The sequence below is a fragment of the Corylus avellana genome, chromosome ca3, assembly GCF_901000735.1.
Source record: "Corylus avellana chromosome ca3, CavTom2PMs-1.0".
In the NCBI taxonomy this organism is placed as follows: Eukaryota; Viridiplantae; Streptophyta; class Magnoliopsida; order Fagales; family Betulaceae; genus Corylus; species Corylus avellana.
Window position 1 is genome coordinate 35,325,044 of NC_081543.1, and position 27,837 is coordinate 35,352,880.

General features: G+C 34.0%; 3 protein-coding genes across 4 annotated transcripts; 1 reads left to right on the forward strand and 2 right to left on the reverse strand.

Annotated features, from left to right (window-relative positions):
- Positions 1-418: 418 nt before the first annotated feature.
- Positions 419-2,389, forward strand: LOC132174903 (uncharacterized). Of its 2 annotated transcripts, none has more exons than XM_059586646.1 (2): positions 419-1,095; positions 1,604-2,389. In XM_059586646.1, exons 1-2 carry the CDS (start codon positions 483-485, stop codon positions 1,987-1,989), a joined length of 999 nt encoding a protein of 332 aa, XP_059442629.1. In that variant the 5' UTR covers positions 419-482; the 3' UTR covers positions 1,990-2,389. The 2 variants fall into 2 exon arrangements, with proteins under 2 accessions (XP_059442629.1, XP_059442630.1); XM_059586647.1 differs by having other exon boundaries at positions 1,607-2,389.
- Positions 2,390-4,459: 2,070 nt separating this feature from the next.
- Positions 4,460-9,631, reverse strand: LOC132176685 (cytochrome c-type biogenesis ccda-like chloroplastic protein). The gene is made up of 13 exons (XM_059588958.1): positions 9,489-9,631; positions 9,210-9,288; positions 8,664-8,804; positions 7,954-8,009; positions 7,473-7,603; positions 7,280-7,365; positions 7,137-7,168; positions 6,500-6,661; positions 6,068-6,140; positions 5,855-5,955; positions 5,169-5,261; positions 5,054-5,100; positions 4,460-4,732 (listed from the first exon to the last, which is right to left on the reverse strand). The coding sequence occupies exons 2-13, from the start codon at positions 9,286-9,288 to the stop codon at positions 4,657-4,659; spliced, it is 1,077 nt and encodes a 358-aa protein (XP_059444941.1). The 5' UTR covers positions 9,489-9,631; the 3' UTR covers positions 4,460-4,656.
- Positions 9,632-12,980: 3,349 nt separating this feature from the next.
- LOC132176099 (uncharacterized) lies at positions 12,981-14,644 on the reverse strand. The gene is made up of 3 exons (XM_059588224.1): positions 14,527-14,644; positions 14,334-14,388; positions 12,981-13,343 (listed from the first exon to the last, which is right to left on the reverse strand). The coding sequence occupies exons 1-3, from the start codon at positions 14,606-14,608 to the stop codon at positions 13,184-13,186; spliced, it is 297 nt and encodes a 98-aa protein (XP_059444207.1). The 5' UTR covers positions 14,609-14,644; the 3' UTR covers positions 12,981-13,183.
- Between the last annotated feature and the right edge of the window lie 13,193 nt (positions 14,645-27,837).

The following is a 27,837-nucleotide window of genomic DNA, read 5'->3' on the forward strand; positions in this document are numbered from 1 at the left end:
TGATCACGTAATATTGAGATATCTAAAAAGGACTTCTACTGATGGAGAACAAATATTAAAAAGTTTTTTTTTTTCTCAGTCACTATGGCTCGTTTTTTCAGTCAGCAAAGCGTGGACACGTATTATAATCCCAATTGTCAAGACTGCCACATAGCAAACGCTGACGTGACAACCTGCCAACTCCTCATCTACAGATCACGTGTTCATCCACATGGAACACCTCCGGGCCCCAACCACCACATTTTCACAAGCCCATCATCGTAAATTCCTTTCATCGCAAACAATCGAACCCATCCATGCCTTCCAATAAAAAGACATTTCTCCGTAATCCAACGGCCCACGTTTCACCACAGAGTCACAGACGCTTCTCCTTATAAATTACCCGGCCCTCTCATTTCTCCACCACGCTCTCATTCTCTTCGCACTCTTTGGTTTCCAGAAAATAATTAAGAAGAATCTCAAGCTCTCACAACGGCGAGAAAATGGCGTACTTCTCAGCGAGTTCGAGCTATAGCTGGAACCTTTCTCTGAAGCTTGTCCTGATCTCTACCGGTGTGCTGACCATGGCTTTGGCGCTGAAGGTCTCGGCTCCGGTGGTATCGGATTTCGTGGTATCCGAGATCCCTTCGATTTGGAGCTTCCTGCTGTCCTGGCTCAGGCCTCCCTACCTCTACATCCTCATCAACTGCATCATCATAAGCATCTTCGCCTCATCAAAGCTCCAGCCGAGACCCGACGATCCGGCGCCGGAGATGCTGGCGGCTCCGCCGACACCGACTCCGGTGAAGGATGTACGTGAGGACTATGTGGCTTACGGAAACGACGACATTTTGAGTAGGTACGTTTACGACACGGCGAAGGCTTCGGTTCCTGTGGTGCGGGGGGTGGATTCGGAGGGAGTGGAGAAGACGTCGAGCAATGAGATCTTGATGAACGGTGGTCATGAGGCTGTGCTTCCGGGGTCGGCGTGGGACGGCGGGCTTCTTAAGCAAGACTCCTTGGAGCTTCTGTTTTCGAACAATGAGAAAGAAAATGAGAAACCGCCGGTTTCTGCCAGATTCGCTCATCGGAAGCCTGTGAAAGCCAGTCCTGAAGGTATTCTCTTCTCTCTCTCTCTCTCTCTCCGTTTTATTATTTGTTTTGGAATTTTTCGGCGAATGTAAATCTGGCCGTTATGATTAAGTCCGTCACTCCGGCACTTCAACGGTTATTTTCTGGAAAATAATTACTTCACCGGTGGCTTTTTCCGTCTAGATTTGCGTGCCGCTGATTTTTTTTTTTAAAAGCAAAATAATATTCATTGTAATTCAAAATTCAACGTTTTTAAATGTCGAAATTACCCTCGCCTTTTCGCATATTTTTGTAGTGGTGGACCATTTGATTGAAATCGATCTTAAAAAGTGGGACACAGATCCGCTGAGACCACATGTCATCTGTTGCTATCAGGACTACCTGAACATTTTCTCTCTTTGCCACTCAAAGTTGAAATTGCCCCTACTATTTTTCTTTGAATTGCACCTCAGTAGGCACGGTTTTGATTCTTTTGAATAGACAGTGGCAGAAAGGGTAATTAAGTTAACAATTTTTTTTGGTACCTTTGCAGCAGGGAAGGCCTTGGGAGTGTCGAGGCCGAAGCGGCAGGAGACGTTAGAGACCACGTGGAAGACAATAACGGAGGGCCGTTCGATGCCGTTAACGAGGCACCTGAAGAAGTCCGACACGTGGGAACCGCACATGCGGCGCAACAACCAGCCAACGGACGAGAATACCCCTCCTCCGAAAATGAAGAAGTGCGAGACGTTCCCCGACCGAAGCAACAACTCGTCGCCGGGATCGGTACGACTCAAGAGGGAACCGTCGCTGAGTCAGGACGATCTGAACCGGCGAGTGGAGGCGTTCATCAAGAAGTTCAACGATGAAATGAGGTTGCAGAGGCAGGAGTCCTTGAACCAGTACCGCGAGATGATGATCCACCGTGGAGACCAATAGATTAAAAAAAAGAAAAGGAACAAGACAATTCGGTTGGTCAGCATTTTCTGATTTTCTCTTTGGGGTCAAAAGAGAAAGAGAAAAGGTGAAGAAAACCCCAATGGATATGGGATTTTTGGTGGTTTGAAGTAAAAGGGGTCTGTAAAAAAAGGGTGTAAGTCTTAGAAATTGTGATATAATTTCCCAAATTTTCTTTGGGTGGGATTTGGAATGGTAAGAGAGGCAAGTGAGCTTGAATTTTGAAAGGTAGTTGGATTTGTTGAAAGTAGTTCGGATTTAGAAATGATTAGTGATGTGATTAGTGGATGGATATTAATAATTTTGCTGATAAATTTCGTCATCAATATTCAAGACAGACAATGTTTACCTGACGAAGATATTGTCATAGTCTTAATCATTATATCGGTGTGTTTTTATTTTTCCTAGTAAGATTGAATTTGACGATTTCTTGAATGTTTTTGGTTTGTAATTGTTCTTGGCCCCTCAACAGAGAAAAATCTAAACGCCACTCAAATGTCTTTAACATGGCTGTCGATTATGGGATTGATAAATGATGCAAATGTTTTAATAAATTTTGAATTTTAATTTCGTAAAACCAAAGTCTCTTGGCACCTTTTCGCACCATCATTTTGGTAAATTTAATCAATGATACTGATAAGTTTAATTAAACTGCTAAGAATTTTTTTTTTGCACAATAATAAATATTTTATCATGAAGATCAACTTCGATCTAATATATTACTTGCTATAACATGGGGTTATGCTATCATTTTGATGCAAGCAAGTTTTTGTCGGTGATGTCCCAAAGAGGCAGATCCAGGAGTTCATTTTTGCAGAGGCATAAATAAAATAATAAAATATAATGATAATTTCTTTTTTTTTTTTGTTCTCTTTATATATATATATTATATTTTTATTATAATAGGATAAATACAATTAAAAATATAAATTATAACACAATATGATTATCACAAAAAGTATATTTATGAGACTTCATAAATATATGCCAAATTGATATATCAGTTAACATGTAGACACTAGTACAAAAATAAAGAAAAATATAAAGTGTCTAAAATTGCATTCAACGTGATCTTAGAGAAACAAAATTATCAAGTATCAAATTTGAATTGAAGCTTTCGAAAATTGTTCATTCAATGTGGACAAGTAAATTATCTACAATCAACCCATTTTCCATTTTGTTACAAAGTCTTGTTTTAACAATCTTCATAACTGAGAATACTCGTTCGGTAGTTGATGAACAAAGAATTAGGAATTAGATGTATGCAAAACCCTAGATTTAAAAGACTTACCGTTTTTCTTCTTGTTAATCTGTTGATGGGATCATGGGAAAACCCAAAAGATAAGAGTAGGCACTGGGGCAGGCAAGCAACAGCGGAATCAGCAAAAGAATAACTGAATAAGTGAATAAAAGAGAGGTTTTTTTTTTTTTTTTAAAGGTTAGGTTTGGACTTTGGAGGGGCTGGGTTTTTTTAAAAAATAAAAATAAAAATAAAAATTGGAGGGGCTGGGCTATGGGCTGGGCAATATTTGAAATAAAAATATATGAAATTTTTTTTAAAAATAAATTTAAATAGGAGCGTCAGCCCGTACATCCTTGTGAGTAGATCCACTCCTACTCAAGGGGTAACTCAATTTGCTAAAAACCACGTCTCATGAAACAAAAGTTAATAGTTCGAATCTTCCTCCATTCTTGTATGAATGTAAAAAAAAAAAAAAAAAAAGTTTTTGTCGGTGATTGACCAAAGCCTTTTGAGCTCATTTAAAAATACATGTAAATTGTACATAATTGGAATTGGGTAGTGGCAAGGCAATGGGGGTAGCAATACAGACGGAACCCTAATATTTGGCGGTTGGCACTGTATTCATGTGGCCAAGAAAGCTTGAAAAAACGTGCGAGTTCTGGATAAAGATCTTCAAAGGTGTAGAATCATGTCACCGTAGATCATGGCCACGTGTAATACAAGGTTTATCCTCCACCGCTTCACGTAAAAGCCTACTATATTGGGCACTCTTTCTTCTTCTCTGCACTCAATTTCAACACCCAACCAAATTGAGAGTAAGCCATACTGATCTTATCTGTTCCATTGCAATTAATGATGGTAATGCCAAAATTGTAGAGGAAACTTATGCTCAACACTTGGGCTTTATGGTTTCAAGGTTTTTGGATGGATCTCGCATCTATGACGTTACACCCGCTTCTACTTTCACACTTTCATTTTCAAGTTTTTTAACTTTACTTTTAAGATTACTATTGAATCAAAATTTAATAATTATCAATCTCAAATTCAATAGCGATTTTCAAAACTACGTCAAAAAGATAGTGTGAGAAGGTGAGTGTGAAAGTTGAAGTGTGTATCTTCATTAATATTTGATTAATATTTCAAACTTGGGTTGAAAAATAGGACAAACCCATATGCATGTGTAGTTTCCCTAATTAACTAACATTAATCTTGGGCTCAATCTGAATGAGGAAAAAATTAAACTTTAAATTCCTTCACATTATTGAATTGAAGTTATAAAGAGAGGAGAAATAGTGTGGTGGCAGGAGCAGAAGAGAATATATTGTCTATGTTCAGCAGCTTCATCTACTTAATTTTTTTTTTTCTTTTTTCTTTTTTCTTCTTCCTATACATCAAGAAGTAAATCTCTACATTGCCATAGTAGTGACTGGGAAAAGCCTATCCAAGAAAGTATAAACACCCCCTCCTAACAGAAGTGCACCACTGCAAAAGCAACCAATTCAAAGCTGCATCAGAAGCAAGAAATCTAAGCAATGAGAAAAACAGTTCATGAAAGACACGTGCACATCATTTCTACATGCTTGCAGGAGTGGGAGTGATCGATATGAGTCATGAAAGTCAAGTCTACCACCACTCCTGTGAACATGTGACTAATGATGACTGAGAATTTCTTTTTTCTTTTAAACGGGGATTAATTTAAGAATTGGTTGTGGCTGCCACATCAGTATTATAAGATAGTTAAGAGATAAAAATGTTGTTTGTAGCATTACTCTTCATATATATTACATGTTTTCAAGTAACTACCTGATTGGGTTGATCCATGCCGAGAACTTGCGAAAAGAAAGCAGGCTCTGTAAACATACAAGCATTAATATTTGCTAAGAAAAATTTACAACAAAATGCAATGCTAAGAGCATACCTGCAATGCTCCAGCGAAAGAAGCAGCAAGAAGCAGAGGAGCAACATAGCCAGTTGTGTATGTCAAAAGCAGGCTGCCTCCTATAACTGGATCCTGTTATATATTGAACATGTCCTGTTATTTATCTATTAATCATGACAAGAGTAAAAATATTGTACTCTGTTTTGAGTGAAACTAAAGATAAATGTGGCTAAAAAAATTCAAAACATCAATGTACATATAGTCCGTTTAAAGCTTTCTTTCTTTCTTTTTTCCTTCTGACATGCATGTTCACATCAAAGCCTCCTCTTTTATTGAACTCTTTGAATTGATTGACAAATTGTTAAGGTTGGGTGTCTCAAAAAGTAAGATTTATCTTCCATGACATGTAGTGATATAAAGAGTTTCTCCAGAGAATCAAGAATAAAAAGAACTCTAGCCACCCATTCATTAGCATAAGTTTGGTGTCCCTTAGCAATATTGAAGCACTTACTCATAAGTGCTAACTTGGTACTTATCTATGAGCTAGTGAGTCCTAAGCCAGTTACAATAAATGTTAGCTTCCTCTATGAGAGAGAGAGAGAGAGAGAGGAGAGAGAGAGAGAGAGAACAAATAGCAAACATGTGAGGGCATTCATATTATATCTGCAGTCTCAAAGATACTCAAAGCTTTAAAGACATATAGCAAAATAAACATTTCAAAGTACCTTGGACGTAGCTACATATCCAAGCAGAGTGGCCAACACTGGTGTACTGCAAGGTGAGGCAGCTAAAGCAAACGTAAGCCCAGCAAGATATGCTTGCACACCTAACATGTCAAATTTAATTTAAATTTGGAACCTGTAAGCAATTTAGACAACCAGATTCATGCAAACAATGAGTACTCGAGACACCAAGGGTAAAATAAAAAGGCCAATTACTTGATGGGAAGTTAGCAGCCGCAGCACGGGGATCAAAGTTGTTAAAAAACGAGGGGAGTTGTAAGTCAATTACCTGTAAATTAGCCATTAGATTAGCACATAACTAGAAGAGGTAGTATTAGGAAAAAGCTAAGTCAAACAAAGTCTAAGGGGTTAAATTCTCAAATTCTATTAGCACCTTTTGAGAATATTGAAGCCTTTGAGTAGGCTTGTTTCCTAAGCCTGATCACTTCACTAATTTGTTTTTGTTTTTTGATGAATAACTTCCCTAAAAAATTATAAGCACACTTGAAACAGCACCAATACTCTAAAATGACAATTATTATGTCTTTTCAAAGATTACAGCAGTTCAGTAACTGACACACTTAGCCACAGATCCTATGATGAAGGTGGCAAAATACACAAAATACAAGAAGCAACATGAATCAATACCTCAAGGAGGTTTAGACCCATAATAACAGCTAAACCAGAAGCAGCTACAGGTAATCCTTGCCCGATCTGTCCATATGCCTTTCCAGCAAATGAGGCTGCTATGCCTAGGACAGCTAGTGTGGTTGCCAATCCCAATGAGAATGCAATGGAATCCCCAATGATCTGACCAAATGAATGAGAGAGAGAGAGAGAGAGTGAGTGATATGCAATCACATAGTAAGGTTATGAAGATCTAAACTAATACATATAACTAAAAAATACAAGGAAATATGTAGTACAAGTATCAAAAGATATGTGTATCTTGCTTAAAAGCTAATCAACTAGAATAATCAGTGTTTTCAAAATATATTGAGGACAAATAAATTTGCTAGTGAAAATTCAATTGAGGTCCCTGATGAATATTTGGTGGCAAAGTGCTGAGGCATATAAATTCTTCTTCTTTCAGGACCATCTCTTTTCATCACATGTGAGACTAAAGACCCAACACCTAGAATTAACTTAAATGAGTATAACTTGTCAACATATTTCATAGCGAAGTTCAATGTCTCAGTAAAGATAGAAAGATGCTACAACACAACTGGGGCAGAAAAAGTGAGCAAAAATATGAATAAAGGTAACTCATTCAGGAAGTCATTACCTCTGCTCTACTTTTCCCAGAACCAAATGCTCCTGTATAATTCCAATCAATCCAGAAAACAGTATATGATGAGATCCAAATTTATGATGCTGCATTATTCAAAGAAAAAAGTTTCCACTAGATCTGCTATATACAATACTCACCAATGTAACCAAGGGTCAGTGGTAATACACTTAGCGTACAAGGAGAAAGGCTGGTTACAAGCCCTGCCCCAAAGATAACTGCCAAACTGTCACAAGGAATAAGTAGCGAAAGTCAGAGCAATAGAGAATGCTGAATAAAATCTTCAAAAACACCAATGCAAACATTGAGGACAGAGTGTAGGACTGAACTTACCTTGTAAAACTGAGAGCTGATAACTGGTCCTGGACAGCTTCATTAGCCTGTTGTCCAGCTGAAAATAGGAAGCCTCCAAACAAATCTCCAAGACCTCCATCAGCCAAATTATAAACAGAGGTGGCTCCTTCCTGATATTAAGGAAAATAATTCTAGTTCTTGATATTATTCATAAGAAGCATAACTTGGACACTGACTTTGGAAGATCGCATGATCTGTAATATGCAGACCAATGTTTAACCTTATGAGACATTAATCTCAAACATTCTTCGAAAGGGTTAGGTTGATATAAAATGCAAATTTGACAATCAAGCAATAATGAGAAATTAGAATTAGAATTGAAAAGATCAATAAAAATATATTACATGCTAGAATACTCAAAAAATGGCAAGTCACGCATGATACCCAGTGTGAAACGCATGAATGGGCACACATGAGATTAGAGGACACTATTGCAAACAAAGTAATAGCAGATTCTCACCAATATATCATTTGTACTCACAGCCCTTGCCGTGTTAGTTCCCACCAAATTCACCGCTGGAAACAGCAGAAATAGAAAGAGATGTTCACCAATGCAAACAAGTATACCAAAGATCTATTTTTGCAGGCTATATTTTAACCAGAAGTTTGAAAGGAAAAAGGGGGAAAGGCAAGTAGAATTAACAAATTCAATACATGCAACCAACATAATTGAGTTTTCATCCAATAAAATAGACTTTGATAGGGACTCGAAATTTGGAAATCTGCTGTGCCTAATCTCATCAGACAATCACTATGCTAATACAATAACTCGCTCCTCACTGTTTCTATTGTTGAAGTGCAGGTAGATTCTGAATTTACAAGGAACTTTTTTTTTTTGTTCAGCAAGTTACATAAGCATGCGGTAAATCATGAACCCACGACCAAATGCCCATTTGACCTAAATCACATTGGTGATTTTAAATTGCTTAGGCAATTGAATCACATAAAAATTGAGATTAAATTTTTTTTGGGAGAAAAAAAAAACAACAACAAATTTGAAAAACTCTCTACATAATATATGAATCTTTCAAGTGGCGTGCAATTATTATAGAAATGAGCAATAGCTCTTTACCAAAACAAGGGAAACAAAGCTAAAGGAAAAAGAGTAAAACTTATTAAAAACTACTAAATAGTAAATCAACAACATCAAGAAAGCGTACAGGTCCTTACCTGCGATGGCATTTACAAATGTCTTAACTTGAAAACTACTGCTTCCGGCATGCTTCGACAACAACACACTATCTCTGTGACCATCCTCAGCCTTGGGAGATCTCTTAAGCATCTTGATTGGCACTATATATCCACCTTTACCTTGAAATATATGAGTAAGAGGTTCATTTGTGGTAGATTGTATATTTGTATCAAACAAAGAAAGAAATAAACAAAAAATTTATTCGCAAATGCAAATAAAATTGTTAGTATCTACATCCTGACAATCTACCATGACTCAAAAATTCATATAAAAATATATTTATAAATCAAACAACTTGGAAAAAAACAGAGAGAGACACTTGAGATATCAAGTTTGGTGAATTTTGACATTAGAAAGGTCAGCTAAAATCAATGCCACAAAATGTTAAAGATGATGTAAAGAAGAAAAATGAGATTTTACCCATGTGGGCTCCCCTAAAAACTCCTAAAAATCCCTAAATTTTGGCATGTAAAAGGTTCTTTGAAGGCCTCCAATACACACACACACACACCCAATTAGCTCACCGTGAATACCGTTTGTACGGGCATACTTGCAACTGGAGATTGTGCAAGAACTACGGCAGTGGTTTATAACTAAGCTCATCTGCAAAAGTTTCAAAGAAAGTCGCAAATTAACAACAACAAAAAAAAGTAACTAAAGGTTAGCTGAGGCGAGCTAGTTTCCAATATGATAAGAAAAAACCAAAAAAATCGAAAATTTTCTTTTCATTTTACACGGTTTTCACAGCAACCAAACAAAGGACAAAAGAATCTGCAAAGTTTGAGAGAGAGAGAGAGCTCTACCTTCGATTGTTTCGTTAAGCAGCGAAAATGAACATTGATAGTTGATACTATTACTTCTTGTCTAACGGCTCTCGCAAGAGAATTACTTCTTGTCTTTTTGTCAAAGGCCAGATATTTATTTGGAAAAAATGATTCAAACTCACTTCAAGTGGTTTTCCTCATTTGCAATAAATGCTCCTTTGTGATATTAATAATATTATAATGTTCGTGGAGGTAGAAATAACCACACAAAAAAAAACTCTTTTATCAAATTTTGTTAATACAAATTTTATGTATAATTTACTCTTGAAAACTGGCTTGGAACACTCACAATAGAGTAGCTAAATGACATTTTTATCTGAAATGACTAATTAGATTTGTTAAAAAAAAAAACACACATTGAATTAGCAAAAAAAAATGCAAAATAGATATTTTGAGTATTTGTAAACAGTGTCCCGCAACATAGAGCGGGAATTGTTCACATAACTATTTTATTTTTTTATTATTTCTCTCACATGCTCTCTCTTTTTCCCACTTTTATTTTTTTCATTCTCCGCTATCTCTCTCTCTTGCATATCACATCTCTCTCTGCAGACCACCGTTTCACACGGCATAAGCACGGTTAACATTGCACTTGAATCATGTGGAACATTTAAGATTGTAACATATCACCACGCTCCGGAGCCGACATCTACGACGACTTATTCTATCAACATTGACTCGAGAATAACACTTTCTTTTTTTGTGATTCCACTCATCTGTTAGTATCGATTAACTTAATACGATACTCATTCATAGTATTAAGACATTTTGATTCATCTTATATATATGTCGCCCCTTCCCTCACTTAACCATAAAGAAATGATGCTCTATGTACAATAGCGGCACGAATGAATTGGGGAACTGGTTATGGAGGGTTTCGTAATTCATTTAAAAATGTTGGATCGAAAGAAGATCGAAGTTTCACAAGATGACAGCTAGACTTAGTATGCATCGATCACAGACTCACAGTACAAGATGGATGATTGGGAAGGAACAGTTGCACTGAGTGAGCCTGTCTGCGATGATCTCATGCAGATGGATGAATTTCAAGGCTGGAAATGTTGTGGTTCTGCTATGGAAAGACAGAGAAAGTAAAATAAGATATTCTGGTCTCTGAAATTATCCTGATCCTTGTAATTATTTTTTACTCTTTCATTAGTAAATATAAGTAGTTATCTTCATTGAATTTGATCAAGTGTGCAGATGTCTTGTTCTAGTCAACACAAATCTGCATTGCTTTCAAGCTTTTGATCTACTCCTTAGGTTTCAAACAAACCTCGTACTTTTCTCTTACAAAACGTTGACAGATGGTCATGTCGGTAGTTTTACATTAATTATGTATTTTCTCCTTGCAGAATCACTAGAAACACTTGATGTCAGAGTACAATTTAAGTCATGCAGCTTATTCTTCATACAGAAGACATTTTACTCTACCCAATGGAGAGTTTTAGAGCCCGGATCATCCTATCTAGTGGGGTGTAATAATACTGCTGTTTTGTTCATGTGGACGGTTCGTAGAACATGCTTTGCAATATGCTATTTCAAATGTCATAAAAATATTATGACATATGCCGAACTACCTTAATCTCTATGTTTATTCTATTTCTTTTTATTATTATTATTCCACTTTATATTTATCATATTATAAAATCTTATAAGGCCATCGTGGCTGGCATGATTGATTACTGTATATAGTGCATACATCTCAGAAGCTTGCATGTGTATAAGCTTCTGCTTGTATTTTTTTTGATTTAATTATACGCATTTCCTTTGCCAAATGTATGATTGCAGGAACGATCATTTGAATTAAAATCACAAATATATATATCAACGGTATGTGACTTTAAGTAATAATATAAAGAAAATATTAAAGAAAATATGAGTACGTATTATCTGAAATAAAGAAAATCCAAGCATTCCCAATTAAGAAAAGAATCTGAAACCGAGAAATTAACTAATGCTTAAACCTTCTACTCTTATCTTGTTTTCCTCTTGGATTCCCCTTCTTGCTACATCGTTTTCTTGTTGCAGCAAGATTTGATTCGTAGAGTGCAACGAGGCTCTCGTCCTGTGGCAAGCCAATGGATGGCTCCATTGATGAAAGGTTGTGGACGACGGTCAATTATACAATCGATATGCCTATAATCGATATATCGATACGCCTATAATCAACGGTCAATTATACAATCGTGGAATAGTTGTGAGATAAAAATGTAGTTTATAAATATCTTAATTCAACAAATATATCCAAAAATTATTAGGGGAACAAAAATTTCCTACAAATTATTGTAAGAGTTTCTATAATTCAACCTCTAAAAAGTGACATGTGTCATTTAAGCATGTAATAAGCATTTATTTTCTTATTAATGTTATTAAAAAAAAAAATTGAGAAGCACATGCTATTAAAAAAAATGTACTTCTTAGTACTTGTTAAGAGATAAATATCACTTTTTTAGAGGCTAGACTATAGGAGTTCCTACTACCCAGTTTGTAGGAGTAAATTTCCTACAAAATGAGTTATATGAATTTTTATAAACTAATATCTAAAAGTGTTATGTGTCATTTGAATATACAAGAAATACAAGTTTATATATATATATATATATATATATATATATGGTCCATGTGCTTTGGGTGTGTATCAAATTAGTCATCGGGTTTTCTAACATTGTAAAATCAATGTTTTTGTCTGCTTCTGTTAACGAACTTTTTTTTTTTGCTTTGGTTAAAGAATAACTATGCAAGGGTAATGACATTAAGTTTTTTATTTTTATTTTTTTATGACAAGTCTGCACAAGAGGGGGAGGAGGATTCAAACTAGAGACCTCCGCTTCATAAGGCATGGTTTCCAGTCGATTGAGCTACATCTTAAAAACATAATGACAATAAATTAGGCGTGAAAGAAAACCATCGATTTGATGATGTGTGGTGAGGCTAATGTGAAGCCAAAAGGGCGAGATAAATGATTTGGCAATATTTGATAATTGTCAAACAATAATTATATGAAGATAACACACATGGCGCAGCATTATTGGACCAATTGATTTCTTTTAGGCATGATAAATGGCCCACTGGCGAAAATAGATGAAAATATGTTAAAAAGTACAAGGACTCATTTTTATCACTTTAAAAAACTCAATGATTAATTAAAAAAAAAAAAAAAAAAACTTCAATGATTGATTTGATAGATACACACCAAAAGCACAAGTTAACCCTTTTTTTATACAAAAAATTAGTACGATAATTAAACATATTTCTCTTCTTCAAATGGTTTTTTTGTAATTTGACTATTTCAACACAAATATATATATATATATATAAGATAGGCTTTTTATCTTCTCCCCACCCCCCACAAGATAAAAAATTAATAGGTCCTCCCCTGCAGAGAACCATCCGAATTTATTCTAAGTTTATGTCCTATCACAGGCAAACTCAGCAGATCATAATCCTCAATATCATGAACCATTAATATATTAACAATACTAGAAATTATATTTCAATTACTTGAACTAGCAAAAACATTCAACTAATAAGCACTCTAAAGCTTATACAAAAGAGAATATAAATTACCCGATGTAGAGGTAAGTAAACTGATGCAGAGATCACACAAAGGAATTGATGATACTAAGCCACTCCTATAATGTTATGGTCATGTAGATGGGATACTTGGTTCTTCAGTCATACAGTGTTTTCGCAGATTGTGTTCTCGACTTTTTGCTTTCATGCTTTGAAGTTTTCTCATCATACTTCTCGCTTTTAGATATAGCTTTTGCAACGGCTTTCATCTTTCGGACATTTTTTGATCTCTTCATTGGTCTTCCCTTCTTCACCTTTCTGTTTAGAAAAGAGGTCCGTGATTAGAGGAAGAAAAAAAGAAGAAACAAAGGATTCAAATAGTAATCACATTTGAAACCAAACAAGGGCAAGGTTAAAGTAAACTTAGTGAGAAAAAGAAAAACCAGGGTGAATGGATTTATTGTGAACATATCTCTAGGTCACCTATAGTCCTTACAAATCAAAAAAGAAAGGATTTGAATCCATAGATGCAAAACACATAAATAAATTGAAGACTGCCAATTCAAGAAAGTTGTACCCATCTAAATGCTCATGAACCATACAAAGCCAGTATATAGGTGTCAAAAGCCAAACATTTAAGATTTAAGATTAAGACCCCAGAAAGGTTAGATATAGAAAATGCCAGAGCAGCTACAGAACATGCACTTCCAGAATAGCTGGGGCTCGTATTCCCCTACTTCAAAGGTGCCATAAAACTAAGCAAAAAGAAACCTTCAACTTCAAGACCAGAATTACCTCTGGTTTGGAGCTGCAACCATGGCTCCCTATTTGCACAGAAATCATAAGTCACAAGTAAAAAGAAAGTTAATTTACTTGTGACTATATTAATCTATCCCTAATTTAGATTCCTCCATAAAATATCCTAATCTATATTAATCTATCCTAAACCTCAAATAAAATTTCAGAAAAAGGAAAAGATCATCCCCAACTGGTTAACAGTTCCTTCTCCCTTTCATCTCCACCTTGCAGAAACTATTCGCTACAATTGGAGGATAAAAAAAAAACAAGATGCAAGTACATACAATCCAGAAAACAATACAAATGTAATGGATTTATAATAAAATTACAACAAATCATCTTAGTAACTTAGCAGCCAATATAGTCAGACAACATGAACATAACCCATTACATATATATTAAACGTACAAATATTGTTCAGACCTACAAAGAATATTTCACACATTTTTCACTGGGAAACATAGTTTTTTAGACAACCCCAGTGATAATTGAATTGTTGTTAATGCTTACTTAATGTGAGCAGCAGAAGCTGGACTCTGAATTACAGACTCTGTCGTGTCCATTACTGCACAAAACAATGAAAAAATGTGTAAATTTTACTGCTACAACACGCACGCAGAATAGAAATCAAAAATAAAAACAACAAATTGAAAATTCAAAGACTCTATTTTTCCTTCGTTTTCCTCGGCAGATGAAGCCGTACCTTGAGGGAGATCTGAAACGGTCTCTTCTGTAATATCCATTGAAACGGCTGCGTTTCGCTTCTTATTCCTGTTCTTCGCCATGGCTGTGTGTGAGAGAGGTGATTTTTTTTTTTTTTTTTTTTGTGTTCCCGGGAGGTTTGAAGGCAAAAACCCTAGCTCATTGAAATTTGAAAGCGATACCATATTGGGCCGTAATGGGTCTAGCCCATTAATCTTAACTTGGGCCAGGATTATGGGTTTCCAAATTAGCAAAATAAATCTTTACCAAAAACCCAAGAAAATGAATAAGAAGAAAAAAAAAAAAAAAAAAAAAAGAAGGAAAGAATCAAACTTTGGCCCACAATGCAATTTTTGACATGATTTGCAAACCCGAAACTAACTCAACATAAAACTAGTGGATTAGGGTTAAATGGTCTGACCCGACTAATTAAATAGGTCATGTTAAGATAAACCTATATAATCTTATACCCAAATCACGATACAATCCAAACTTGAAATGCCAATAGATTACTAGCACTTCCTTAATTCACGCACCAAACCTCGGATAGTTCCAATAGTGGTACAAGAAGTAACAGTGGGCCATTTGCCATTTATAGGAACTCATTGAAACCCAGAAGCAATTGCACTTATATATGGGTTATGAACTTATGGTGTCAAATAATTCATTTTGTGTGGCTATGGCATGTGTTTTTGCCTCTTTCAGCATTGGTAATGACGATGCCAGATAGTGTGTCCCATCATGGAAATCATTGTTGTGCAAAAACAGCAGCTAATTCCATTGTTGTTTGGAGTTTTTCTTGTTGGCAATACCCGGCTAAGTATTTCAATGGCCCCAGTTAATCGTTAGGTATGGATTGTTTTGGCAGTATACTATCATCTGGGGCCACACTTGTTTGTAGGGTAGCAAATTCAAATGATTTATGAGCATTTTAAATCAGCAAATGTTTATAAGAAACTAAAAAAGGCCCTACACTGTAACGATACAAAGAAAAATGCAGCTCTAGAGAAATTAGTTAATTTAAAGCTTTTCGAATATTACTTATAAATTCCTATTTTACTTAATAAGTAAACAATACAAGGCTTAACAATCATGAATATCTTTATAAATTACTCACTCTATATGAACTACTCATCTTTCCAATATATGATCGGAATTTTATGAAAATAAGTGTCACAGGAATTCCCACCTAACAGTTTGTAACGGTATGTGTCACTGGAAATGCCACGTCAATTTATAAAGGACTTATAATAAAAATTGTAATACTCCAGCACTTAGAAATTTATACAAATTAAGGATTTGAAAAAGAATGTTGGCTACAGAAACCAAGTGTGTTCACTGGGCTCCATAACCAAGTGCGATGCATTATGAAGCAAGTAATAGTATTCCATAGTAGTAAATAGTTTAAAACTTAGTGATTCATAAAGCAGGATTGTGTTAAAGGGAGCGCAGGCTGGGACCATAGCTTAAAGAAATTGGATGTGGTTGATGGCCCTTTGGCTGGAGGGGCCTGCTTGGCTTGGTGTCCACTCATGTCAAGTCATTCATCGTCGATAGTAGATTTGCGTATCAAGTTTGGATTGTATTAAAACATAAGTATAAAATTATATAAGTTAATTATAATCTGACCCATTTAATTAAACGGTTCAAACTCTTCAACTATAACCTACTAATTTCATATAAGTTCGCATTAAAAGTTTGTAAATCGTGTAAAAAAATGTCTGCCCTAATTTTAATAAAAACGAAATGAAAATATATATTCTTTTTCTTATCTCTTTTTGCCATATCCTTGACTTGGTGGTTACTGCAACAGGACATGAGAAGTCCAAGGAACTGAAACTTTGGTGAGCTCTTTTTAGACCAACTGACACTATTCCACTCTGTCAGAAACTTCATCCTCCTTACAATGATGTTCAATGATTGTGAGGTATCTTAGCACATGACAAAGAAAAGAACAGGGGGGCAATCTAATGACATTTACACATACCTAAGTGTAAAAGTTGTTCTTAGGGCATTCATTTTATATGTTCTTTCTTTTTTCAGCCTAGGATTTTAGTTCAATCAAAAACCACACATCTTACCTAACAACTTTACTAAAGCATGACAGCCACAACATCTTGCTGTGAAATACAAAACGATGGATTTAGAGGCTAGGATGGTCACCTAATCCAATTAATAGATGTGAATAGGCCATGGTGTAAAAGTAGTTCATTATTATTATAGTTAAGATATGGTAGACCAAATATATACTCAACCAATTTAGATTGAAAAAAGGGATATGGGAGTCTAAGATTCGAGTTAGTATGATAAAACTCGAACCGCAATTCTCAACTAGATCACGAAGGCCAACGCAAATGAACAAAGTAGAAAACGGAATATAGGACTTGACCAAAGGAAAAAACCTAGATAAAATTTCCACTAAAAACATGTCATGATTGTAGCATTAAGAATAACTAATCCATGATTTCAGTCTGACGTAAACTCAAACAATGTAGAATCCGACTTAGTCCAAAACTCACTAGTGAAAAATATACATAAGGGAAGGTTATAAAACCATTCCATATATGAGCCATACGCACGCTCATAGACTTCATATGAGAAAACCCTAATTCTCCTTTTGAGCAATATACACTTTCCTTTATTGTTAACTTAAACATTAGAGAACTCTCTCGTCGGTAAGCTTTGACAAGTCTTGCAAGTGTTCGTTAACTGAATTTAACTTATGATCAACTACATCATCAAGATGTCATGATCTAGGATGTGTAAGTTATACATGCATTATATTCTAAAAAGATCAATGATTATTATATTTTTTTAGATTCACTTACATAGCATAACTCTACCTAGTACATAACATATATATATATATATATATTCTAAAATGGTAGGTAATTATTTCAATCAGAAAAATTACCTAGCAACTTTACTAAAGCATGATAACCAAATGGAATTGATGTGAATTTTAAGGTGATTAACATGAAAGTTGTTTGAGTCAACGATTGAGAGGAAACTTAATAATAATTAATAAGAAGTTAGGAAATGGCTCATGCAGTCATAATTAGAGCACTTTTGGAATTTAGAAGTGGAAATGATTACGTTTGGTGTAGGCTAATTTGTATAACCCTAATCCCCGGTAATATCGGTAAACGAGTAACGATATTCCAGACAAACTTTGTGGTGAATTGGCATGGGACCATTTTCATGTTCCTTAATTAATTTGTTTAATAAAAGATGTTGCTAATCCAGAGGTGTGACGTGCATGGCACGATTCAGTGATATGAAAAACCCCAAGACTTGCGAGAATGTCTAGATTTTGGAAATGCCACTTTATCGATTAAGTCAAAATTAATAAGTTATTTACTTTCACTTTTTTTTTTCTTCGAATTTTGTCAGTAGATGCCTAATACAAAATGTTTGTCTCACAATTAACTGAGTTTTTCTTTTTTTTTTTTTGGTAAAATTCACGTACTGTCCTCAAACTAACTCAAATCAACGTACCGTGTGTGTGATGTGAACCCTTGACAAATGGATCTATTCAAAACTAGAGGAAAACTTAAGAACTTAATTGTTGAAATTGAAAATTTATGGACTAAATTAAAATTGTATGAAAATCTAAAGACTAAATTTTTTTTTTCTTTTACATATCCGCACAAGAGGAAGATATGAGATTCAAATTAGTGATCTCCATTTCGTGAAATGTGGTCTCTAACTGATTGAGCTGTCTATTGGGGACAAAAATAAAAATCTTAAGAAAATAAGAGATGATCAAGGATTCTTCTGCTTGTCTACATAAGTCAGTAGCCCTTATTCAGAGAAAAGGGCCATAATTGTTGAGAATACCTTGGTAGGGTGGCAACCTTAAGAAGCCATAAAATAAAAGGCAATATTCCCCTATTATGGTATGTTACCCACTTTTATTATTATTATTATTATTATTATTATTTATTGAAATTATGTTATCCCACCTTTTTATTTTTTTACATGTTAAAAAAAAAAAAAAAAAAAAGATTGAGGAGCTAGAGACCTATATGAGATTCCATAAGATCAAAGCATTAGTCATTGCTATTCAGAATATTGTTCTAACTTAACCATGCAATCATAACAAGCATTTGGTCGTAACAAATGGGGTCACAATTTCTCTTCTTTTCTGAACAAATAATAAAGTGGGTCACGATATCATACCCTCCAAATATATGTTTTAGCAATCAAATTGAAAAAAGGAGAAAAGAACAGCCATTATTTCCCAGTAACCCTGGGATTAGGTGGTCTTTGCCGGTTCAGACAACCATAGAAAAAGGTGGTTGTGCCAGTTCTAATTTCTTTCCAAAAAAAAAAAAAAAAACCATGGGCAATTTCTTGTTGTTGACTTATCCATCTGCTTCTGCCTTTTTCCCCCCCAATTAGCGGGGGCCACGTTACCGTTATCATAATCTCCCTCCACTTGAATTATAAATTTTTATGTATGATTTGAGTTGCTCAAATTACAGATTTAGCCTTCTCTAAATCCGAAATCATTCGAACTTGCTCTCTTATTCTAACTTTTATTATAGTGGTATCTTTAATCTGCACATATTCGGAATTTAACAGGTAAAATACTTATTTGATCTCAAATAAATGGAGTGATTTTATTGCATTTGTCTTGCTATCATTGATTATTAGTTATAATATAACCAAAAAAAAAAATTAAAAATTGACATGTGGACATATTAACACTACAGATTATAAATTGCCTAATTTGAGGCTGTCACGTCAACAATATTTCAATTTATAGGAAGGTTTTTTATTATATGGGAAATGTTAGATATCTCAAGACTTTCTTCTCAATAGTTGTTCTCAAATGATGTGTCACAATCTTATGAATTTGTGACACACTTCTCAAAATAATAAATTTCATGAATTTGTGACACATCATTTAATAACTAAATTTTGAAAAGAAAATTTAGGATATGTAGCACTCCTCTTATTATATATCCAAACAAATGAGACAATCATACTTGCAACCATATTGAGGAAAAAAAAGAAGTCCATAACTAGTTTCCAAATCTTATTATAATTAATTTTATAATAACTTTCTGGGTTTTTAGGCAACTTCTATTCACTCCTTGGTTTTTTTAAAATTAAAATTGCATATTAACTCCTTTAAGTTTTTGTGTTTTTTATTTCTCTCTTTTAGTCCAAAATTAATTAGGTGGCATTGACCTCGTTAATGAGTTTAATATATATATATATATATATATTTTAAAAGCGAAGGGTAGATCCCCACCCACCTTCAATGATAGAGGGGGAGGAAGTTGTAACAATTTAGATAAAGTGCTAGCAATTTGAACTCCTTAAAATTATTTATAAAACATATTCTCATAAAGATTTGGCAATTCTAATTGGCGTGTCAGTTTTGAGTCGGGTCAATCAGATTTAGGTTAACCTAAATATGACTCATTTAATTAAACGGGTCAAACCTTTCAACCCTGATACAACTCATTTAAACAAATAAGTGACACAAAATAGCTCATTTAATAAACAAGTTGTGTTGGGTTGACTTGACACGACACGTATTAACACGTTTAATAAACAGTTCGTGTTAGGTTGACCCAAAATATGACTTGTTTGACCCATTTTCACACCTATATATGAATTTAAATGGAGAAAAAAAAATTATATGAATTTTAAAAATGAATCTATATGAATTTTAGCCTTTAATTATTTTGTTCTTTAATTGTAAAAAATATAATTTTATTTATATAGGCTATGCAGGTCACCAATGGAATAGGCGAGTTGGCACAAGATTGACTCGTTTAGTAAACAGATTAACTCAGATTGACCCGAATTGACATGAACTCCATTACACAAAACTCTAACTTGCTAATTTCGTCTTGTATTCATGTCGGGTTCACGAATCGTGTCAAAAATTGTCAACTTTAGTCTCATATAATAAAAAACAAATGTGAGACTTAACATCTATGAACACTTTTATAATCCACTCACCGAATGTTGGACAAACTTTTGGGGTGTTACAATCTCTCACTTAAATCATTGATGTCCTCGTCAAAGTCCATGTTATGGAGTGCTATCTAAGCACTACATGGTATTATTATGTTGCTTTGATACTATTTGAAATGACCTGAGAAAAAAAAAAAAAAAAATTGCCACGAATGTGCTATTACTCTAAAATAATTAAGTAAGTTGTAATTTGAGTTCCCTAAAATTACTTACAAAAGCTCAATATTATCTAATATGGAATCAATGTATAACTTAAAACATATGAATATCTTTATAATCTAGACATTCAATGTAAGTAATATACCAACTCCATATGAGACTAACTTTTAGAGTGTCATAGGTAAAACCTCCCCCCACTCCCCAAATAGTGGGGTAGCTCGTGTGGTCACCCGGGGTTGCCACCCGCACTGCATGCATGGGTGTGGTTGCAATCCCCTTTTAAAGGTGGTGGAGTTGAATTATCACTTCTATCCCCTCCCATCTCTCCTCCCACCTCCTCCCAGTAGGGGCGGGCAGTAATGGAGGGTGAATTACCGGCTTCTCTATTTATTTTTAACTTCTTTCTCAGTTTTTTTGGTAATTTTTTATTATACAATAAAAATATGTGACATGTGACATGACAAAACTATTTACACGACACCACATTAACTTAATGTCAACGTAATTATTTTTTAGGAAAGGAGTGAAATGACAAAACACGGCAACCTTAAAGGGTTCAAATGTGATTTTAAAAAATCTAAAGAGTAAATTCAAATCACATGAAAACTCCGTGAGTTGTTATGAAATTTTCCTAAGCATGAATCATGATAAGGAATTTTGATATGATAGTAAATGAAGTCCAATCTCAAGCAAGAAAAGAAATGGCTCTTCCCACAGCGTAGTCACCATGTAATCTGTTCATTATTATGGTAAAATAGGTGTACCAAGATGTAAATCTTATGTATAAATATACATATATGGAGGTTCTTTTCATTTACTTATAGATGGACTATCATGACTTACGATTTTTTTGGTAATATGAAGGTTCGTTTTGAATTGCAGTTTTAATAAGTGCAATTTAAAAAATTACGTTTTTTAAATCGCTATTTTTTAAAATAACAAAGGGTTGGTAAAACATGTTAAAAAATAATTTTTTATGAAATATTTGTTATTCGAAATCATGATTTCGGTTTAAATTCACGCTTTTTCAAATAAACATCCCCTAATTTGTTTATAGAAATCGCTGTTTTTTTTTTAATATATATAAATATATATTTTAGATTATATGCTTTCTAAATCGTAATGTCAAGCGCATTACGTTTAGCGATATATTTTAAAAACACATATTTTTGCGAAATCACAATTTCAAATGCACCCAAAATAAAATATCATGGGAGAGGGGGGATTTTTGCAAAGAGGGTAATGCTGCTAGAAAAGGAACCAGCATCGACCCATCGAGCCACAAGAGGGGCGCAAGAATTTGCGTTATATGAGACCTTAATTGTGGACCACTATACTTTGATTTGTTGTTTTTATTATTAAATTAAACAAAACATTTTAAAAAAAAATTAAAATATAGCGCAATCAAATATAGGATACTATAGTAGAATAGGTATAATAAAATATATGATACAATAGTATCTTAAGAAATAAGACATATATAAATCATTTTAATACATAGAGAAATTTTAAGGAATACATAAAAATATTTATTTTTATCAATCTCATTAATGAGATTTAAGAATAAGATTAGTTAAAGGAATGAGAGATTATGTCGGGAGATCCCTCATCAATTAATTTTATTTTTCTAATTATATATTTTTATTCTATTTATTTTATTTATCCTATTTGTTTATATAATATAAATTATACGGCTTAATGAAACGGAGGAGATTCTCCAATCCGAAGTAAACTCAAACTTAATGAGAGGCTTGAAGTACTTCTCTGAAAAATAAATTGGAATATCCTTCCAAAAAGACGAAAAACCCAACCCTTTTTAAAGTCCAAGAATGATTCCGACATTCTCTATGTCCGCCCTCTGTGCCTATCAAATCAAATCATCCGGGTATTTATTTTTCTCATGCTTTTTTTGCCATTCTTATTTTTTGATAATTTTAATAAAAGCATGATTTTGTCCCCTAAAAACAAAAAACAAAAAACAAAGTTTTTTTTTTTTTTTTTTTGAGACACATTATAAATTTTTTCCAAACCAGTATAGAGGAAATATTCTCCAATTAATTTAAAATAATATCAAATGTCTATAAACATTTAAAATGCACATTAAATTCTGAGAAAACATCACTTTGGTTTCTTGAACTTCCACTCGATTTTACAAACTTCTTCTAAACTTTCAAATCTCTCATTTTTGATCTCTGAATTTTTAATTACTCTCAATCTGGACCCTCTGTCAGATTTTAAATGTTGCATGACGTTTATACCCCTGACTTTTGTATAAAATTATAACTTCTAAAATGTTTTTTTTATTTTTTAAAAAATGAAAATCAAGGACATTTTGGTCTTTTTTTGTATTTTTAACGGCTAAAATTAACGGAAGGGTTCTAATTGAGAGTAATTGAAAATTCATGGATAAAAAATGAGAGATTTGGAAGTTCAAGGGTTTGTAAAATCGAATAGAAGTTTAGGGATCAAAGTGAAGTTGCTCCTTAAATTCTTAACATCATTAATAGCAGTTTACTAACTTAAATTAAATTTAATGTACCTTTTAAATGTTTATTGATACTTGACACTATTTTAAATGGGTTTGAAGATATTTTCTCTAAATTGATTTAGAGAAAATTTATGTCCTTAATAAAAATAGCCATTATCTCCCCATCTAAACTTGGAATCCCCTTCCCCGAAAGGATTATAATCTCTTTCAAAATTTTGTTGCCTTAATAATCGATTTTATCTAGAGATTTTACTTAAATGCCGTAAAAAAAATAATAAAATAAAAAAATCAACCTATTATCTGTTGGGACTCTTCGGAGTGTCCGATGTATGCAGCCTCTAAACTGATCCTAATACGGGCAGCTCTTCTTGCCGTTGAAACAGCCTCTCTTCTAAAATTAGATGACATCATGTCTTATGATTGGATAGTCATAAAATGTTCTCTCATGTTGCCATAAGACATGCATACACACAAACTACAAACCTTCAATGACTTTTTCCTATGCTATTTTTAGTTTATTCTCCAGTTATCTCCTCTTCTTCTTCTTCTTCTTCATCTTCTTCTTTCCCCCCCTAATTTTCTAAATATTTGCTTCTTCAATTATCACAAAAGAGGATTGGGTCCAAATTTATTTACAAGTTTTTTCACAAAAAAGAAACCGAAAATGGAATTAGATATGAACAATTTAAAAAAAAAAAAAAAAACATTAATTTTTTGCTTTTTCACAACACTTTAGCCAAATCCCACAAAAGAACACCTTTGCCTTATCTATCCAGGTAGCAGTCCCGCGCTTTTTACATAAAACCTCACTCTTACACCGAGGGATGGATTTAAGGGGAGCTGGTGGGGGCCATGGCCCCGAGTAATTATAGAATGCCGACTTGTGTCCTATTAAGAATTATATGGCTATAAAATCACAATTTGATCAAAATTCAATAATGATCAATCATAAGCCCAATAATAATTTTAATAGCAACAATATTCTTAATAGGACATAAGTAGGACACCTAGAATTACTCCATGGCCCCCGGCCAACCTCCAACTCTATAAAAAGGTTTATTAAAAATAGTTTGTTAATTTGTTAGAAAAAATAGTTTTTTTTTTTCTTATTGGGGTCCTTAGATTTTTTCTTTTTACAATCCCGCCCCTTAAAATTGAACTTATAGTTTCGTCCCTGCTTACACCAAAAGAGTATTAACAACTTTGTATTTTATTATTAAATCAAAAATATTAACAAACCACCAAAAGTATAAAACATTTCTCAAAAAAAAAAAAAAAAAAAACAGATAATTAAATGCAAAAAAAATATATAAATTCCTAGTAATAAAAAGCTCCCTTAATGAAGGGGCAGTATTGTCCATGGGCTGGTAGTAAATAATAATTCAAAGTTCCCTCCAACTCCAGTATTTACACTGTCACGCTCACCAAATTCCGACTTTTGGATATTCTTGTAGGTCAGAGTCTTAAGTCACAGTCATGATTTAAAATTTCAAAAACATCAGTGCCATCAACAAAACGGAAGGGCCGCTCAGCGACAAAACACATTTTCTTATCCTTCTTGGCACGTCGAAGAAGGTCGCCAGAGCCACTTACTGCCATTTATTTTATGTACTCAATAAGTCAATATTGACCTTATTCCATCGCATATTTACAAACTTGCCAATGGGTACGTAATGCTGCATTAATATGTGACTACTTGGATCTTAGCCATTTTAGGAACAATAATTACATATTTGACTTTAGGTAGTAAGGTTATTGAAGTTTGCCTATTACGACCTGATTGAGATTGCGTTTGAGGGGTCTAAAAGTATTTTTAACACTCAAAAGGTCTGTTTGAAGAAAAAAATATTTGTTCGGTAAAAAAGTACTTTTAAGGGTCCAAAAAACATAAAAATAACCAAAAAATACATTTGACAAAAGCTTAAAAATAAAGCTTTTGTCTAAAAACTCTTTTTGACTTAAAAACTATATTTTTCAAACGCAATACCAAACAGGTTCTACGCCTATGATTGGAAGACGGTAGTGTTTAGCAAGGATCTGGGATTGCCCAATATCATTCGGGAAGGTAATGCATTGAAAATAGTACTGGCATTATGAAAGGAGGAACAATCATGGAGTAGGCATGCGACTCTGATTGATGATTCAAAGATAATTTTGTATAGCTTTCATTCATGGCAAATATTGCACACAATGAGGGAAGCAAGTACGACAACTCATCTATTGGTAAAAGCAGCTTTCCCTGATTTGGAGAAAATTTGGATGAAATAATATATTGATTTCCTTCATGTTATTGTATCTTTTGAAAGTTGTACGATTTGATTTTTCTTAAACGAAAGAGTAAATTTGTTCTTAACCAAAAAAAAAAAAAAAAAAAAAAAGACGTGGTCATAATTTATGAGCGAGGGAAAAATTGAGAGAACTCCTTGATTATCATATAAAATGTAGCATCAAATAGTGATAAGTAGGTTTAGGCTCTAAATGATTAGAGTAATGCTATATACTATACCCATATTTCACGTCAATTTTACTAATGGATTGATATGATAGTGCCCATTAATCATTAGATTAGCCTTTGTTAAAAAATAGAAATAAAAATCTAAAAATTGATGAGCATTGCAATATGGATATAAATTTCCTTCAAACCAATCTTGAGAAAATATCCTCCGACCAATTTAAAATAGCGCCAAAGAAATTTCCTTACAACATTAGCGTAACAGAATAAGAGTGTAGTATATATAGCATTTCTAGAATGATTATTGTTCCCCCACAAAGGTGATGCAAAAAAGGTGGAGATTTCGTATGCATGGAGGCTCCAATAAAAAGATTGATTCCATCTTCTTCTTTTTTTCCATATATATATATATATATATATGAAGCGATTATTTTCTTTTTAATTGGTCCTCCTCCAATTAAAAAAAAAAAAAAATCTACCATTACATTTGTAGGACGAAATTTGGGTTTCACAAATTCAGTAATGAATTTGCAAGAGTTGAACGTGAAATAGTAATAGGGAAGACCAATATATATATATATCAAAAACATGATATCCCTCATCTCACACAATTTCCTTGCCACTTTCCTTTCCTTGAGCTCTCTTTCTTACCTTTCAAGCATAAATTATCAATTGTAGCTTTTCCTTCTTTTCAAGACATATAATACTTTAATCTTGAAGTAGTCATTTACTTTATTTCCCTATTCTATTATTGTTTTAATGTTTTCTTGTGATAATCGATAATATCAATATGGCCATGCTTGATTACATTCACTACACTTGAAGATATTGAAACATTCCCATAAATGGCTAAATTAACAAACCTACAAAAATACAACTAGCTCTAGTGTAAAAATGAAACCGAGACAAAAGAGGATCAAATTCGTTTCGTAACGCTTTTTAGAGTAATTTTTTGTTTTTTTTAGCAAAAAAATAACAACATTAACAAACAACTCAAAATATAAAACGCTCTTAACTTATTTTTCACATAAAGAAAAAAAAACCTTCTGAAAGAGAAATATTTGTTTTTCATATTTTGTCAATTTTTGTATAAGAGAATTTATAAAAGAGATGAAAAGGAAATAAATCTGTAACAGCTCTCTTAATGAAAAGGCCAAATATGCCATCCAAACAGTATAACACGTGCATCAAATGGATTGGCCACGAGAAAAGCGAAGGGCAATAAAGCAAAAAAAAAAAAATACCAAACTTGTAAATATCTTGAAATAGTGAGGCAAATAGTAGAACTGCTCTTTCCCAATTTACAACGACACTCAGCTTTTCAGGTCCCAACTCCCAAGTGTCTCTGCGTTTTCTTCAATCCGGCGCAGTTTTGGCTCTAGCTTGTTCCCAGAATCCTTTTTTTTTTGTTTTTAATTTTTTTTTTCCCGATATTCTTATTACACACAATATTTTTATCCTTATCAGATCCAAACGGTTCTCTCAAGAAAACAATGCTCAACCCCACCTAGTCACCTACCTGAAATATTTGAATTTCTTCAACAAAACCTTAAAGCAAAGCAACGACAACAACGGCAGCAACAAATCTGTCATCCAAGTTAAGCTGCGAATTTTGTTTTCAAAAACCGAGAAGACAAAACAGGCAACAGCTTTTTTCCTTTCATTTCTGTTTTCCATTTCCTTCTTTCTCTCTCTTTCTCTGTCAAAAAGACACGCACACAGAGAGACAAGGTTTGTTTCTCTGAAACAACCTTAACCTCCTTGATTATTTGCGCAAATGCGGTTTCGGAGTTTGTTTTCTGAAGGTGTTTTTTAGAAAGAAAAAAAAAAAAAAAAGATACGTAGTTTTTTTTTTCGCAACATTTCCGGCTTGTCATTATTCTTCTTACGGATTTGGACTATCGGAATAGTATTCTTACATTTTGATAATTCCTGTTAGGGTTTTCATGGTTGGTAAATTGGACAACGCAGGGTTTGAATTCGTTCAACTGAGGTGGAAATTGAGCTTTTGAGGCAGAAATTCGAGTGAATTTGGTGATGTTATCGCCGGCGACGATGGCGCGGAGCTCGCTGGAGGAGATGCTGGACTCGCTGCGCCGGAGAGACGAAGTCGAGAAGCCGAAGGACTTGCCGCCGGCACTGCCGGCTCGGCCGACGTCGAGGGCTCGGCTGCCCTCGGCGCGCCGCTCTTTGCCAAACAACTTCAGGGTCAGCGG

Bases quoted from the DNA above. Each gene is read 5' to 3' on its own strand.
- LOC132174903 (XM_059586646.1), top strand. From the start codon at position 483: ATGGCGTACTTCTCAGCGAGTTCGAGCTATAGCTGGAACCTTTCTCTG. The intron at 1,096-1,603 runs GTATTCTCTTCT...GTACCTTTGCAG, and splicing joins TGTGAAAGCCAGTCCTGAAG to CAGGGAAGGCCTTGGGAGTG.
- LOC132176685 (XM_059588958.1), bottom strand. From the start codon at position 9,288: ATGAGCTTAGTTATAAACCACTGCCGTAGTTCTTGCACAATCTCCAGT. The intron at 8,805-9,209 runs GTGAGCTAATTG...ATATATTTCAAG, and splicing joins CCGTACAAACGGTATTCACG to GTAAAGGTGGATATATAGTG. The intron at 6,141-6,499 runs GTATTGATTCAT...GCTAATTTACAG, and splicing joins TGGGTCTAAACCTCCTTGAG to GTAATTGACTTACAACTCCC.
- LOC132176099 (XM_059588224.1), bottom strand. From the start codon at position 14,608: ATGGCGAAGAACAGGAATAAGAAGCGAAACGCAGCCGTTTCAATGGAT. The intron at 14,389-14,526 runs GTACGGCTTCAT...TGTTTTGTGCAG, and splicing joins CGTTTCAGATCTCCCTCAAG to TAATGGACACGACAGAGTCT. The intron at 13,344-14,333 runs GTAAGCATTAAC...TTTTCTAAACAG, and splicing joins GCTTCTGCTGCTCACATTAA to AAAGGTGAAGAAGGGAAGAC.